This window comes from Dendropsophus ebraccatus, chromosome 2 (assembly GCF_027789765.1).
Source record: "Dendropsophus ebraccatus isolate aDenEbr1 chromosome 2, aDenEbr1.pat, whole genome shotgun sequence".
In the NCBI taxonomy this organism is placed as follows: domain Eukaryota; kingdom Metazoa; phylum Chordata; class Amphibia; order Anura; family Hylidae; genus Dendropsophus; species Dendropsophus ebraccatus.
The window spans coordinates 66,660,479-66,675,824 of NC_091455.1; the positions used below are offsets into that span (position 1 = coordinate 66,660,479).

The following is a 15,346-nucleotide window of genomic DNA, read 5'->3' on the forward strand; positions in this document are numbered from 1 at the left end:
CTCTTCTGCTACCAATTGCTGTATCATGAACGCAGTGTTGGTCCTGACATAGTTACATATATCTAGCACTACTGCATGCAGCACTAGCAATTCTGAGCCTCCCTTGATGTCTATTATAATGCACTTCTCTGTGTCAATAGTGCTGCAGCTGTGGCACCTGCGGCTGTAACAGTGACCAGGGTTTACTGTCACAGCTTGCTCTTGTAGCTTGTTAACTTGTAAACTTTCGCCTAACTTTGAATCTAAACTTTTCACAGTTTACTTGTTAAAGTTTGAAGACTTTTCATGAAACTGTTATTAACACGGGACGTTTCATGATAATGTTGAAATTAGAGATGAGCGCAACTCGAGCATGCTGGGGTCTGTCCGAACCCGAACGTGCAGCATTTCATTAGCGGTGTCTTCAGAATTTGGATGGACCCTTAAGGTTGTCTGGAAACCATAGATACAGCAATAAGATGTATCCAAGTTTTCCAGGACTCCCTAGGGTGACATCCAACTTCAGCCACCACTAATCAAATGCCACCCACTCGGGTTTGGATGGACCTTAGCATGCTTAAGTTGAACTCATCTCTAGTTAGAACGTATGTAAGGTAAAGTTTACATTCTTAAACTATATAGTCTAGCTCAACCTTAGTAAAAGCCGTGGTATGTTCGGAGTTTTAGGTCACAGATATGGCTATCCTATGAGGATACAGTTTAAGAGCTCAGTGGTTTTAGACTATTATGTTCTATTTTCTTCGACCATTAATCCAGTGTTTACTGGATTATAGGAGTGATAAGCTAAAATTATTATGTTAATTTGTTTTCCCTAAGACCCATTGGCATCACAACATATGGGGTAAATTCGCCCCTGCGAGCCCCTGGGACGAAGGAATATTTAATGAAAAAATAACAATTAAATTTTAATCCCCTCCTCCATGAGGTATAAATAGGCTCCACCTCCTCCTAGACCTCAGTCTAATTATAAAGAAACATAAAACACAGGGAGGGAGTCTTGTGATGCCAATGGGTCTTAGGGAAAACAAATTAACATAATAATTTTAGCTTCCCTTACGTCCCATTGGCATCACAACATATGGGGAATTAGCAAGCATTATCCCCAATGGGCGGGTTATTTATTACGTCCGCATTAAGAACAGATCTTGCAAAGGTTGTTCTTGACAAGAAAGAAGTATCCAGCCTGAAATATCTCACAAAGGTAGTCAAAGACGACCAGGTAGCTGCCTGGCATATGTCCTCAAGTGGCACAGCGGCACGCTCTGCCCAAGTGGAGGCCACAGCTCTAGTAGAGTGAGCCCTGGTAAATTCTGGTGGATCCAGATCAGCAGAGGAGTAACATAAGGCAATGGAGTCACAGATCCATCTGAATATTGAAGGTTTTGAAGCCTTTCTCCCCTTGTTCTTTCCTGCGAAAGGGATAAAGAAATTCTTGTCTTTACGAAAATCACCTACTCTACGAAGTAAAAAAAGACTGAGGTCTAGGAGGAGGTGGAGCCTATTTATACCTCATGGAGGAGGGGATTAAAATTTAATTGTTATTTTTTCATTAAATATTCCTTCGTCCCAGGGGCTCGCAGGGGCAAATTTACCCCATATGTTGTGATGCCAATGGGACGTAAGGGAAGCTTGTATCTTTGTTTTTACCATCTATGACTTGTACTGTAAACAGGAACATTATGATTATCTGTATGTAACTTTATTTCGTAGGGGACATGCAGCATACGGCTCTGCTGTTAACCTGCTCTCCAATGACACAGATGTTGGGGCCAGCTATTTTATGACCTATCACACCATTCTCCATAACTCCTCAGACTTCATTGATGCTTTACGGAAAGCACGAATGATTGCAACTAACATTACAGAGAGCATGGATACCACTAGCAAGAATTACAGTGTATTTGCTTACAGGTATTTTCCAGAATATTGATGTGTTATTTTGTTATGACAAGCTGTATTTCTTTGCAGTCACTTGTAAGCATTCTGGTGAACAACTTCTGCTTTCTGCTAAACTTGTGTGTTTGTAGCATTAACCTTTAGTTACCATAGGGAAAGAATGTAGAGCCATAAGGTAGTCATACACCTAAATGTTTGTTCAGCTGACTGTTCTCTCCCCTGATCTCTCTGCACACATGAATGTTCAGCACAGTTAAAGACTAGAGAAATCAAATATACCCAGCTCTTCTTTCCCCTGACATCATCTGAAGGGGTACTCTGGTTCTTTAAAACATATTATATAATGCTGCTTTATATAAAACACATAATAAACATCTTATCTTTACCTAATGCAGTGTCTGAGTCTCCACTTCTGAGATAAACTTGTCTCAGTCAGTGATTGGCTGAGCGAGCTGTCACTGCTGAGAAGAGTTCATCCTGGAAGTGGCAGCGGTCTGCAGGGAACCCAGAGGCACCACAGGAGGACACCGGAGGAGTATGGTTAGATATTATTATGTTGTATATAAGGCCAGCATTATATAAAAAGTTTTAGCGTGCCAAAGTAGCCCTTTAAAGGGATTCTGTTAGCTCTATATCATGCTTAGAGCTCAAGTGTGATAGAGACTGTGCATAGTCTGCAAAATATCATTAAGATAAATTGAGCTTTAGCAAGTGAGACCTTAGTAAATATTGAGAAGTTATAACATATAGAAAAAGTGACAACCTCTGTAATGAGAGAGTATCTGAGATAAGGAATGCCATGTCCCTGGAAGCCATTTAATTCTCCAATTCTCTCCATCTTTTGTAGTGTTTTCTATGTATTTTATGAGCAGTATTTAACTATCGTGGATGACACAGTGTTCAACCTCTGCCTGTCGCTGGCTGCTATATTCTTTGTGGCTGTGATCCTACTGGGGTTTGAGGTGTGGTCTGCTGTCTTGATGTGTGTAACCATATCTATGATCCTTGTCAACATGATTGGGGTCATGTGGCTCTGGAGCATCAGCCTGAATGCGGTTTCTCTGGTGAATTTGGTTATGGTAAGTCTCCTAATTGTGTGGCCTGTATATAGTGATCTGGAATAGAATTACAGAGCAAACTTTGGTCTAGAAAAGTATATCAAGAATAAGCCTGTGATAGCAACCTATAATAATGGAGGTCTTTTGTAATTTGTGTTATGAACAACCATTGTGTTTTCGTTGCAGTGCTGTGGTATCTCTGTAGAGTTCTGTAGTCACGTGACTAGGGCGTTTTCTGTGAGCACAAAAGGAACTAGAGCACTACGTGCACAGGATGCTTTGGCGCACATGGGCAGCTCGGTGAGTTTTTTTTTTTTCTTAAATTGTTGAGCCTTTATTTAAATAGTTATTATAATAGAACAGCCATCAGTGATATTACACATTTATAATTGGTGTACACCTAGCCCTGTAGGTAATAATGTAATCGATAACAGTGCCAAATGAGTGGCCTGGACCCATCTAATCATCTCTGATTATAATATTAGTCGTGGTCATCTTTGTATTTTTTCATATGTGAATGTTTTCCATTTTGTTGTTTCCTCTAGGTGTTCAGTGGAATCACTCTGACAAAGTTTGTAGGTATTGGCGTGCTGGGCCTGTCTAAGTCTCAGATATTCAAGGTCTTCTACTTCAGAATGTACTTGTCTATGGTACTGCTGGGAGCTGCCCATGGCCTCATATTTCTACCAGTTCTTCTCAGTTACGTAGGTGAGTGTGAGAGCTGCGATGACCAGTAGAAGAATTTCACTGTGTCCGGATAAGTATTCACTCTGCTTGCATTTCCCCTTGGACATTCACTTTTTCAAAATGAAGCAAGCATATAACCGCAGCCCTAGAGACATCTCATATGTTACTTTTTTATTTTACCACTAAAATCCCATGTTTGCTTTAGTCCCCTTTGCTGTTGCTGTTCTGGCAGCACCCAGTCGGCTTTGCTTTTTCCTGCCACTGCTGATGTCTCAAACCTACAGGAAGTGATCAGTAAATCACTAACCACAGCAGTGACCCACCTCAGCCAGTGATTGGTTGAGTTGGTAACTGCTGGAAGGTTGGGACGACATTAAAGCAGGAAGAAACACTAGGGGCTAAGGACGGTTAGAATGGCAGCAGCAGAGGATTGGAGCAGGTATTTACTGCTGGTCTTTTTTTATCTTAAAAATAAATAAAAAGTTTTTCCCTGGTTAAAGTCTACAGCTGTATATGGTATTTGGAGCACTCTAAAAAGAATAAAGCTCAAGTCACTATATAGATGCATGAAGAAAATAATCAGCTCAGAATTTGTGTTCAGTACTCAATAGGCATATGCTGGAGACTTTTTGTTACATACTAAGAGTGTCAGCAGTAAGAGCCTATGTGGGGCTTTCTGCTGCCACCCATGTCCTGGTCTCGATACTGTTTTACCACTGGCACTGTATGCACAGCATTAAAAAAAGCCCTATCCTCTTGTACTGTATATTCAAATGCATTTTAGCATTAGAATATACAGTAGACAGAAGAGGACTCTGTATTACCAGTGTACTGTAGCATCTAACAGAGCTAGCAGCCATTACTAACAAGAATTGCTTGCTGTGCTAGAGACTAGTCACTATAGTGGCAGTACTATGTCAGTACCCCTCTTTTACCAGTCAGAGAGATGTGCCTCCAGTCACATTTAGGTAGAGGGCATTTTTTTTTTTTCTAAATGCTCATTTAGATGGTTGCATCTACACATGTAGGACCCTCTGCACACTACATAAAACAGTTGTTGGCTACAAAACATTTTGGTCTCCTAATTTCTATTGCATGTGTGAGGATATGTATAAATTGTCTTATTTTAGGTGATTCAAAATTAAGGGGCCCATTATTATGTTCTGTGGGGAAGTTTATGTGCCAGGTGTCTACTTTTAGGGTAGCTTCACACGTACCTGATCCGCAGCGGATTTCACACTGCGAGTTTGCAGTATAATGATGGCCTATGGGGTCACATACCCGCAGCGGAAAATTCATTCCTCTGCAGATATGTGACCCGGCCCCTTTAACCACCGGCCACCCCGGCCTCAAGCATACATTACCTGCAGGGGCCGGTCCTGGAGCATACATCATCTGCTCCAGGCTCCTGCTTGCTTTGGAGCCTCCCGGCGGTCAGCCAATCGTTGCACTGATTGGCTGACAGCCGGGAGATACTGGGAGGCTCTGAAGCAAGCGGGAGCCTGGAGCAGTTGATGTATGCTCCAGGCCTGGTTACATATCCGCAGCGGAATTAAAATTCCACTGCGGATATGTAACCCCATAGACCTTTACACTACCAGGATCCGCAGCGGATTGTGCTGCAAAGTCGCAGCATGAAATCCGCTGCGGATCCGGTACGTGTGAAGGCACCCTTAGATCATGTATGGGGTAGAATAGATTTAATTGACCTAACGATGAATGGGGGTTGTCCAGGGTTGGAAAAACATCTGCTTTTTACCAAAAAACTGCACCACTGTTGCAGCTTAGCCCCATTTACTTCAATAAAACTGTGCTGCAATATTGCACATAACCTTTCAACAGATACTGTTTGGGTAGAAAGCAGCCATATTTTTCTAGGAGGGCCTATGATAGAGCCAAGACCTCAAACTGATTTGTCAGCTACATGCAGCAGCACAGTGATACAGACTTCGGCTATGTGACACAACATATTTTTTGACAAGAATGGCCCTTTTTTTCAATTAAAACAAAGGCCATTCTTGTCATAAAGTGTTGCATTGAAGTCTATTCGTGAAAATAATTGACATGTCAATTATTTCCTGCCGTTCTGTATTGTTTTCAGTGCAACAATGGCTGTACATTGTGTGTACATAGCCTCAAGTTGTATTAACACATGTATATTTTGAAAGTGAGTCCCTGCTTGAATAGATTCTATAGATCTGATCCTGTCAGTTTGGATCACTAGAACCATGGTTGTATGAGGACGAGCATTTGTAATCCAGATGCAAACATGTGTAGGTATTACACTTTTGTGAAATCAGCCTTACTGAAAGTCTGCAGGTAGATACAGGCAGGGTCTTTCAATGCACTGCTTCAGCAACGCAGCTAAGACAGCAGTGTGCAGGTCTCTAGACGTTACACAAACTCGTTTTGACACTTTTTAAAGGGTTGTTTCTTTTGTTCATGGGTGATGTCTGGCATTGTAGTTTGTCACCATTTAGATAAATAGGGGGCTGAACTGCAATAACATAAGAATGCAGACCTTCTTACAAACCCTGAGGAGTGTATGTAATAGAAACTTGTTAATTCTGTATATACAAACCAGTAACCACTTTTTTTTATTCTCAAGTAAACAATGAGCTTATTTTAGTAGGTTCATTATAAAGAAATATATTTATAATGCCATAATCTATACTACTGACAGAACATTTTACTGCTTTATATAACTCTTCTGTATTGTGCAGGGCTGAAAATGTTTCATGTAACAAAACCATGTGTATAGCATTATTGCCCCCCAGCAAGTAATCAAAATCTAGCGCTAATATTTTTAAGGCCCTATTCACATCATGTCAGATTTGTATCATTGGTGTTTTGCTGTGTAACAGGATCTGGCCATACAGTATTAGTGACTGTTTCTCATGTACATTTTGTTGATGAGGCAGAACCAGTGCACTAGGGTTCCTAAAAAAAAATAGAAAGAATAGAAATACTTGCTCAACTTTTACAGAATGAGTGGCTGTAAAAAGTGATATGTCATGACCCAATGTATCTCCATGTGCTATGATTGCACCATTAACCTTTAGAATGGGTCCTGTTTCAATCTATATGTATGATATAATCTGTTAAGGATAGGGGCCACCAGTGTTGATAATACCTGTATGACTAATAGTCGTGATATTTTTCTTCTAGGGCCACGGGTGAATAAAGCTAAAGCACAAGCTGCACTGGAAAGAATAAGAGGCACAGAACAAGAGCGACTTATTAACCACTAGGGTGACAAAAAACACTTATTGGAACATTTAATCACTGATAAAGGGTTCATTAGCTCAATGCGGCTCTTACAGCGTCACTGAACAAACGTTGCAGCTGTCGACTCAGGAACGGACTCTACCAGGACAGCAGTGTTATAGTATATACTCAAGGGCCTTTTCACCTGTATAAAAAAAAGTTACATTTTTTCATACCTTTTGTTTAATTTATGGAGAAACCAGATATTTTATAAATGCAAATACCAATGCAAGTTATCCTGCTCCTTTTGTTTAACATGTGGATGTTTTTCAGAGAATCACATAGTATATTTTACTAAATGAGTTCCTAAAACATTAACTATTTTACATAATATATGCAAGATGAAGAAAAAATACAGGATACCACCATTTTATATCAGAAGGTGCATGGACTTTTATTAATAGAGTAATAAATACATTTTCTACAGCTTTTATATGTAGGCTAGGAAGCGGAGCTCTTCAGCAGGGACTGTTCACCAAAACATTGTTTGAATAAAGTCACGTGTTCTTCACAGTGTTCTCCTGGAGGGAAGAAGACAAGAGGAGGTGAAAGGATCTGCCCTGCTCCATATGTGCATTGCCTGGCAGCAGTGTTTTCAATGAAACTGTAGAGTGGAGAGACACTGACCACATGTAACTTCCAGTTTGTTGTATTTTTAAGGGAAACTAAACTGTACTTGTATAGTTTTTTTCTAATTAAAATATGTCAAATAAATGGTTTGTTCCTAATGTTTTGTTAAATCCGGGTTAAAGGCTGCATGTCCTAACGCTGACTATTATTGTTCTAAAGTCTCTTAGCACCCCTGTATTAAATCAGAAGTTTATGAAGGGTTCTAATAGTGCTATGTAAGGTGCAGAGGGAAAGCGGCCGTGTTATACGTTGTATGTATGCCCACCACTTGGACAAAATGCTTTGCATGCTTATGAAACATGCTACAACAGCAGTGTTCCTTGGCTCCATGTGATGTCTACCAAGTACTGCCTTCAGATGGAGTGAAGACAACAGTGGTGAAATTGAGCTGCAACCTTTGATCGTTTTGGGTGACACATGATGATCTGACTGACTTTGCTCTGGAACATTTTTACCGATTTTTGTATTAGGTAAATAAATACAGAAACTTTTCCCCTCTTTTTTCCTTTCATTGTTGCATCTTAAGAGCTATAATTTTGTTGACGTAAGCCATGTGAGAACTTCCCCCTACCTTTTATGGGGAGATAATGAGGGGGGGAAAAGTGATTTTCATTTTAGTTTTTTTCATTGTAAATATATGCCTATATGCAGTAAAAATATTTTCTTTTACTAGTTTGGCACAAAAAAGCTTTTTATTAAAAAAAAAAAAAACTCTCGATGGACCTGGGTAGGGGCTTGTGTGGTTATTTTTGCAGAAAAACTCATAGGTGGAAATATATCATTGCTGGTCACAGTTTGTGTAAATTCATTTTCACACAACAATTTCTATAACTCCCACTCAACACTGGTTCATAGTTTGCTTCACGTAGTAGCAGCTACAGGATACTAGATTTTAATTTTTAAGGCAGAACCTCTCATTAGGAAAATATGGGTGTAAATAAGTTAAGGGCTAGTCAGGATTTGGGAATAACCTTTTCTTTTATCTTCATAGTCCTCTCCACCATTAAGATAAGCCTTTTTGTTAATATGTAAATAAGGTGCAGGAGGCGTCCCCCTATCTAGTGGCTGTCAGTCAAATGGGATAAGCTGATGCAAGTGAGTGCAGAAGTGGTGAAAAAGATGTACTTGGGGATTATCCAGTTATATAAAATATGTAAATCAAACCCTCCCCTGGAGACCAACAATTCCATAAATGTCATTACCTCATCCTTCCCTCACTTTTTAGCTCCTGCTTTCTGCTGAGTACATACAAAACTGTATCTGAGCTTTTCAGTCTGTCTCTCAACCCCCTCCACCCCTCTCTTCCTTCCTAGGTAGACAGCTGAGGTAAACAAGTCCCTATCAGGAACTTTGTATTGCTGAGAGAGAGAATCACAGTGAATTCATCAGCAACTTGACCTCCCAGCATTACATAGAAGCTACAATAATGAAGATAAAACCTGCCAGGGACTTGTTTACATCAGCTATCTTGAAATGGACGGGGGAGACAGAGAAAAGCTTAGAAATTTTTTTTGTGTCTTCAGAATAAAGCAGCAGCTGAAAACTGGGGACAGGGAACTGGCAAGATAATGCCATGTATAAAACCAATTGTTAATCTCCAGGAGGTGGGATACCTAATATGTATTTTCTTTGATGTAGAAAAAGGGAAGCCAAAGGTAAAGTGTATTTATTTCATATGGTGGGGGGTATTTTAGAGGGGATTCCACTCTGGCATCCGTGGAGACCTATTAACGTCAGAGATCTTGTCATCTAGAAGCTGATGGGTAAGTACTGCACTGAACAACTCACTGTAATGATCTGACCGTAGCATGTAAAGGATTATTCTACCAGGAATGAAGACTGCTCCATTCCTGATACATACAGTGGGGGCCCAACTGACAGCAGAGTTCCCACAAAATGTGTTTCTGCGGTCTTTAAAGGGGAAGTCCGGGCAAAATAATTTTAAGATATGTTTTTGCCCAACAAAAGTTATGAAACCTATAGTGCATTTTATCTGCACTTACTACAGCATGGCCTGTTCAGGTCTCTAAAGTTAGTGATGTCATGTCACAAACTGCCAAAACCTGCTGCAGCGGTGGGACAGACTGGAGCAGCAGTTGTCGGCAGTTTATGTAATGTGACATCACCAACTTTACAGAGACGTAAACCCACCATGCTGTAGTAAGTGCAGGGAAAATGCACTAAAGGGGCATTTTCCAAAATAAGTGTCTCTTAGTAATTTTCATAACTTTTGTTGGGCAATATCATATCTTAAAATAATTTTGCCCAGACTTCCCCTTTAAGAGGTTAAGACTGTGTTCAAATACTGTAGTTGAACTGTTTTGGAATGCCTAAAGATACATGAGCTGTTTCACTAAATTTTTGCAATAGCTTTTCAGCCCAAACCAGGTGAGCATCATAAAGAATTAGATAAAGAACAGATACTGCATCTACTCACTCCTAATGTGCAATGGATTTAAAATGAAAGAAAAGTAGCAGCATTAAATTCATTATCATCTACACAAGCAAATCTGTGGTGAGCTTGTGGCAGTGACCCTTTATAATTTCCTTCTCATCTTTTACCTAAAACTCAGGGCAGATGTTCCTTGTTCCTTTTTCTTCCTGTGATTCCCCATTCAATAGGAATAATCAGTTGCCAATGCGTTCCCAAGCATATTACTTATTCCTGTCTATTTAAAAAGCATGCACAGTTCAGTGTGAATTGAAGCACATATTCTGATTTAAAGTGTTACTGTTATTATAACTTTCTAAATCATTCTAAATCTAATGATTTCTGATATAATGCATGTTTGCAATTTACATTTATTTTTTTTAATCATGCTTTCTAACAAAGCTTATCTGAAATCCGAAATCCAGGGTAAGTCTCCTTTTCAGTCTTGTGTTTGTTTAAAAAAAAAAAAAAAAGACTAAACTGATGGTGTGTTTACACAGAGATTTATCTGACAGATTTTTGAAGCCAAAGCCAGGAACAGACTGTAAAAGGGAACAGGTCATAAAGGAAACACTGGGATTTCTCCTTCTCAAATCCATTCCTGGCTTTGGCTTTAAAAATCTGTCAGATAAATCTGTCTGTGTAAATGCACCACAAGTTTGGCCAGTACAGTGTGTCAGGGCCCAATGTGTCCGTCAATCTAATGACTGCCTTCTCTCAGAGTGCAGATGACCTGGGAAACAAAGAACTTCCTATGTTTAGATGCTTTGGGGGGGAAAAAAAAGAGTCTAAAAAAGTGCCCTTGAATTTATATCACATATGTTGATTTAAATTTTTAAAGTTATAATGACAGTGACACTTTAAAACAAGGAGCACAAAAATGCACGGCCTACTTGCTGTATGGATGAAGGCAGGGGGTGTGAACACATAGATTATGGAATCACACACATTATTAGCCTATTTTTAGTTAAATCGAAAGAGATGCTTATTTATTCTATAAAATAACTGCAAACATTGATCACTACAACTAACCTGGTGTGAAATTAGGGTTTCCACGAAGACGCAGGTTTCTTTGTTCAAAGAAGCGGAAGACGGTATAAAAAAGCATTTCATCACTAGTCTGCTTAGCTGCATCTAGGAATTTACGGGCAGAGGCACTGTCATGTCCGCCAATACTGCGTACAAATCTCAGAGCTGCCAGAACTTGGTGCTTTGATAATAAAACTTCAACAATTTCATCATTGGCCGTAGAAAGTCTCTGTAAAAACAAATATTAACTTCAGAAAATTAGGCAACATTTAAAAAGGACAACTCCAGTGGGACCTATAAAAAATAAAAAAACACAGACACGCACACAGATAATACTCACCATCTCTCCAGTGACGATCGGCACTTGAACCTCCCGCCACCCGCAACTCCATAACCTCCAGCCACCGTCTTCGGAATTCCCTCACTTTTAGTTTGTGTAAAGTGAATGGGAGAGAAAAGGCTGCTGTTGCGCATGCGCAGCAGCAGCCTTTTCATTGGCTGGAGCGCATCACATGGCTTCCAGCAAGCTCCACCAATCAGGGCTGAGCAAGCTGGAAGCCATGTAATGCGGTCCAGCCAATAAGAAGGCTGCTGCCGCGCAAGTGCACCAGCAGCCTTTTCATGTCCCATTCACTTTACCTGAAGACGCTGGAGGAGGATGAAGACCTGGCCCGCCCGCTGCTGTGTTGACATCGTCACAAAATGTTGCCTGGGAGAAGAGGAGGGGGTCGACTGTAATCGGGTAGGTGGGGGGTGCAAACCGCTTATTTAGACACATTACAAAGTTATATAACTTTGTAATGTGTGTTAAATGAGCTAAAAAAATAAAAAAAAAAACGCTGGAGTTGCCCTTTAAATTCAAATAGAGAATGAAGTGCTGCCCATGTGTGCACCATTTATTTGGGGGTACAATTCTTATTTGTCTGTATCACATGTCTGGGACCCCCAATGATCAGCTTGTTATCCCCTATTTTGTAGATAAGGAATAATTTTTGCAGAACAAAATAACCCTGTAACACAATCTAATTTGATACCAACACTTGAGTCCCTTCTAAAGCCAGGGCTACACTACAGCTTTTTGTAGTACCATAAACTGTGGAACTATACCTATCACTGTTCTAACACTATCTTTGTGAAAGAGAGAGCTGCTCTCAAGTGTTTTCACCCGTGCTCCAGTGTTATTTTCCCCACAGCGTCACCCAGCCAGCCTGCTTGCTCCATTGCTAGCCAATGGAGCAAGTGGGCTGGATGACGCTGTGGGGACCGGGCAGTGCCCCGAAAAATGCTCCCTGCCGAAGATTATGCCTGCCAACGGCGCAGGATCAGTGCCAAGGAGGAAGGTGAGACACATATCTTCCATCCCAGCGTCCCTGGTGCTATAGAGGGGTATAAGCAGGTTAGATTTGTCTAACCTGCTAATAGTTTCCCTTTAAGCCTATGCCCTTGCCTCTCTGCAGCTCTAGTGCCTCTCTTACTCCACTTATAGCAAAGGAAAACCGGAGCCCTAGTTTTGTGAGTTATTGCTAGGTCCATAGTCTGGGACAGAAGAAGGGATTACTTCTGGTTAATCATCCAGCCAAACCCCTTTAAGACTGGTCAGGAATATTAACTAGACGCTGGATCACAGCATTTCTCCTTGTGTGGAGAGGCTTCAGGAAAGTTGTCAGGGCCCTGGTAAAGACCCCAGGAGCCATGACCAGGCGAAAGGGAGGGCGACACATTAAAAATGCAGATATGCAAAGAGATGCTGGTAAGCCTGGGCAATAGAGCTTTTAACCCCTTAACAACATCGGGCGTAAGTATACGCCCCCGCAGGGTGGGCTTTAACGCAAACGGGCGTATACTTACGCCCCCGCAGGGTGGGCTTTAACGCAAACGGGCGTATACTTACGCCCGATGTTTCCCCGATCGCTGTGTGTTTACACACAGCAGTCGGGGAAGATGGCCTGCTATAATGTATAGCAGGCCATCTCTGCTCGTCGGCACGGGGGGTGATTAACCCCTCCTGTGCCGACGATTGCTGCTATATGCTAATCAATACAGATCAGCATATAGCAGCTAAATTCAGCTTTCCGGGTCATCGGTGACCCGGAAAGCAATGGCGATTGGTGCTGTCCGAGATAGCACCAATCGCCATAAGTGTCCCCACCAAACATGGCGCCGATGCCACCCCCACGCTCGCCGTGATAGGCCGGCCAGTACCGGCCGGCCCATCACGGCGATCATACTGTAAAAACACAGTTTTGCCGGGTTCTGCACCCCCCAGCTAGGTAGCTGAGGGGTGCAGAACAGGTGTGTGTGGTGCAGGTGTACCATACTCACCTGATCTGGGCGTCCGGAGCGAAGATCTGCGGTCCGCGCCGTCCTCACGTCTTCTTCGGGTCACTTCCGGGTTCGGTCGTCCAGCGTCGGAAATCTTCTGAAACGCTCGGGTCCTTGAGTTCGGCGGGTCTTGGCAATCTCCGGCAGCGTCACTCTACTGCCCCCTAGCGGCTGATCAGTGAATATCATTCACTGATCAGTTGCTTTGGGTTAAAAAGATATATATTTTTTTTTTTTCCCCCCCAAATTTTTATTTTTTATTTTTTTGCGCCCTAGCGCCGCTGATCAGCAACTCCTCCATTTTGGCGTAGGGGCGTTTTTTCCCCCCTATATCCTACCGCCACTGTCTGCTGATAAGTGCCGCACATAAGTGCGGCATTTATCAGCAGCTCCTTTCTTGGCGTAGGGATATTTTTTTCTTACTGTCAAAAAAACACGTACAAAACTACACTACACCACACTACATGGAATAAAGTTTTACACTGCACCACTACACATTTACATACCTCATATACCAATCCCCGTATAAAGATGGCCCCCAGGGTGTTTTCGGCGTCAGAGGCATACGCTATTATTGCCTCCGACACCGAAACAGCCAGTGAGGATGAAGGGGGGGAACCTTCCTCCATTCATCCTCATCGTTCTCATCATCCAGTGACGTGTCTGGGGGTAGCGTAGCGTACGCTGCCCCCCAGACACGTCTTTTCCGCCAGAACCATCCCAATAAGAGATCACGGTATGGCGTGAAATTCTACAAACTCTGTGACAGTACCTCAGGGTACACTTACAGATATAGGGTACGTGCACACTGCGGAATGGCAAAGGATAACCCTTTGTGCATTCCGCAGCTGGCACCCGCCGGCGGACTGATGGAGGCGCGCGTCTCCGCCCGTGTCATAGATTCCATTCTATGCACGGGCGGATTCCGTTGTCCATCCAAAGAATGAACGTGTTCATTCTTTGGACAGAGGGTGGAATCCGCCCGTGCATAGAATGGAGTGTGACACGAGAGGAGACGTGCGCCTCCATCAGTCCACCGGCGGGTGCCAGCTGCGGAATGCACAAAGGGTTATGTTTCTCCATTCCGCAGTGTGCACGTACCCTTAGAGTGTATGAAGGAAGGGACACACAAATCCTGCCCCCCTATCCTTGGAGTTAGTGGGGAGATCGTTCGGGAACTGATCTTCCCACTGCTGGATAAAGGTTACCACCTGTACGGGGATAACTTTTATACCAGCACCCCCTCTTCTGGTCCCTCGCTGCTGTAGCTTGCGGCACGATCCGAACATATCAGAAGCAGTAATACCAGCCCTAATATTTAGCAGCCATGGAGCGGACCCAGCTCTTCTGGATATGAAGGACCCCTTATCGCACCAGGACAACATTTTCCAGGTGACGTCCCCCACACTGGAAAACAGGAGACCCCAGAAGAAGTGCAGAGTGTGGGGTAACAGGGGGATCAGGAAGGACACCATTTTCCAGTGTGACACCTGTCCTGATCACCCCGGCCTCTGCATACAGGATCGCTTCAAGGCGCACCACACGTCATTGGGGTTCTACATTATCTAAATTCTTCCCCTTATTCCTATTTCAGGGGTCACGTTGATCCAGGGATTATTCTGATCGCCATTATGGAGTCGGGAAGGAATTTTTCCCCTGTGATGAGGCTACTGTCGTCTGCCTCACGAGGGTTTTTTTTTTGCCTTCCTCTGGATCAACACAGGTTGAATTTGATGGACACCTGTCATTTTCAACCTTATAAACTAATAATTGGCCTAATACCCCCAAATAAATTAGAATTGTCCCTTTTCCCCAGCTAAATAGGTATGGCCGCCATTCCCATTAGAGGATGCCATGATGCAATTACAAAGCCTCTGTGCGGCCAGGACAGTAGAAACCCCCCACAAGTGACCCCATTCTGAAACTACACCCCATAAGGAATCTAACGAGGGGGGCAGCCCTGGTGACGGGCACATTTGTGGCGTGAAAATGAAAAAATAGTATTTTTTATTTTCACGGTACATGT

General features: G+C 42.4%; 2 protein-coding genes across 3 annotated transcripts in view; one reads left to right on the plus strand and one right to left on the minus strand.

The window, feature by feature from the left end:
- The window catches only part of NPC1 (NPC intracellular cholesterol transporter 1), a 43,990-nt gene extending 36,342 nt beyond the window's left edge, over window positions 1-7,648 (plus strand). The window contains exons 21-25 of the mRNA XM_069957694.1: window positions 1,711-1,911; window positions 2,744-2,975; window positions 3,141-3,254; window positions 3,500-3,662; window positions 6,810-7,648. Coding sequence (XP_069813795.1) covers window positions 1,711-1,911; window positions 2,744-2,975; window positions 3,141-3,254; window positions 3,500-3,662; window positions 6,810-6,892 — 793 coding nt within the window. The 3' untranslated portion in view covers window positions 6,893-7,648. The remainder of the gene's footprint in view (window positions 1-1,710; window positions 1,912-2,743; window positions 2,976-3,140; window positions 3,255-3,499; window positions 3,663-6,809) is intronic.
- RMC1 (regulator of MON1-CCZ1) overlaps window positions 7,277-15,346 on the minus strand; it is a 29,079-nt gene continuing 21,009 nt past the window's right edge. Inside the window, exons 19-21 of one of the 2 annotated variants that reach the window (XR_011361652.1) lie at window positions 11,002-11,227; window positions 10,101-10,207; window positions 7,277-7,429 (exon numbers count right to left, since the gene is read on the minus strand). Coding sequence is in view for 1 of the 2 variants with exons in the window: in XM_069957695.1 (XP_069813796.1) it covers window positions 7,350-7,429; window positions 11,002-11,227 (306 nt within the window). In the remaining variant the exon portion in view is untranslated. The remainder of the gene's footprint in view (window positions 7,430-10,100; window positions 10,208-11,001; window positions 11,228-15,346) is intronic. The other variant, XM_069957695.1, reaches the window with a different exon arrangement.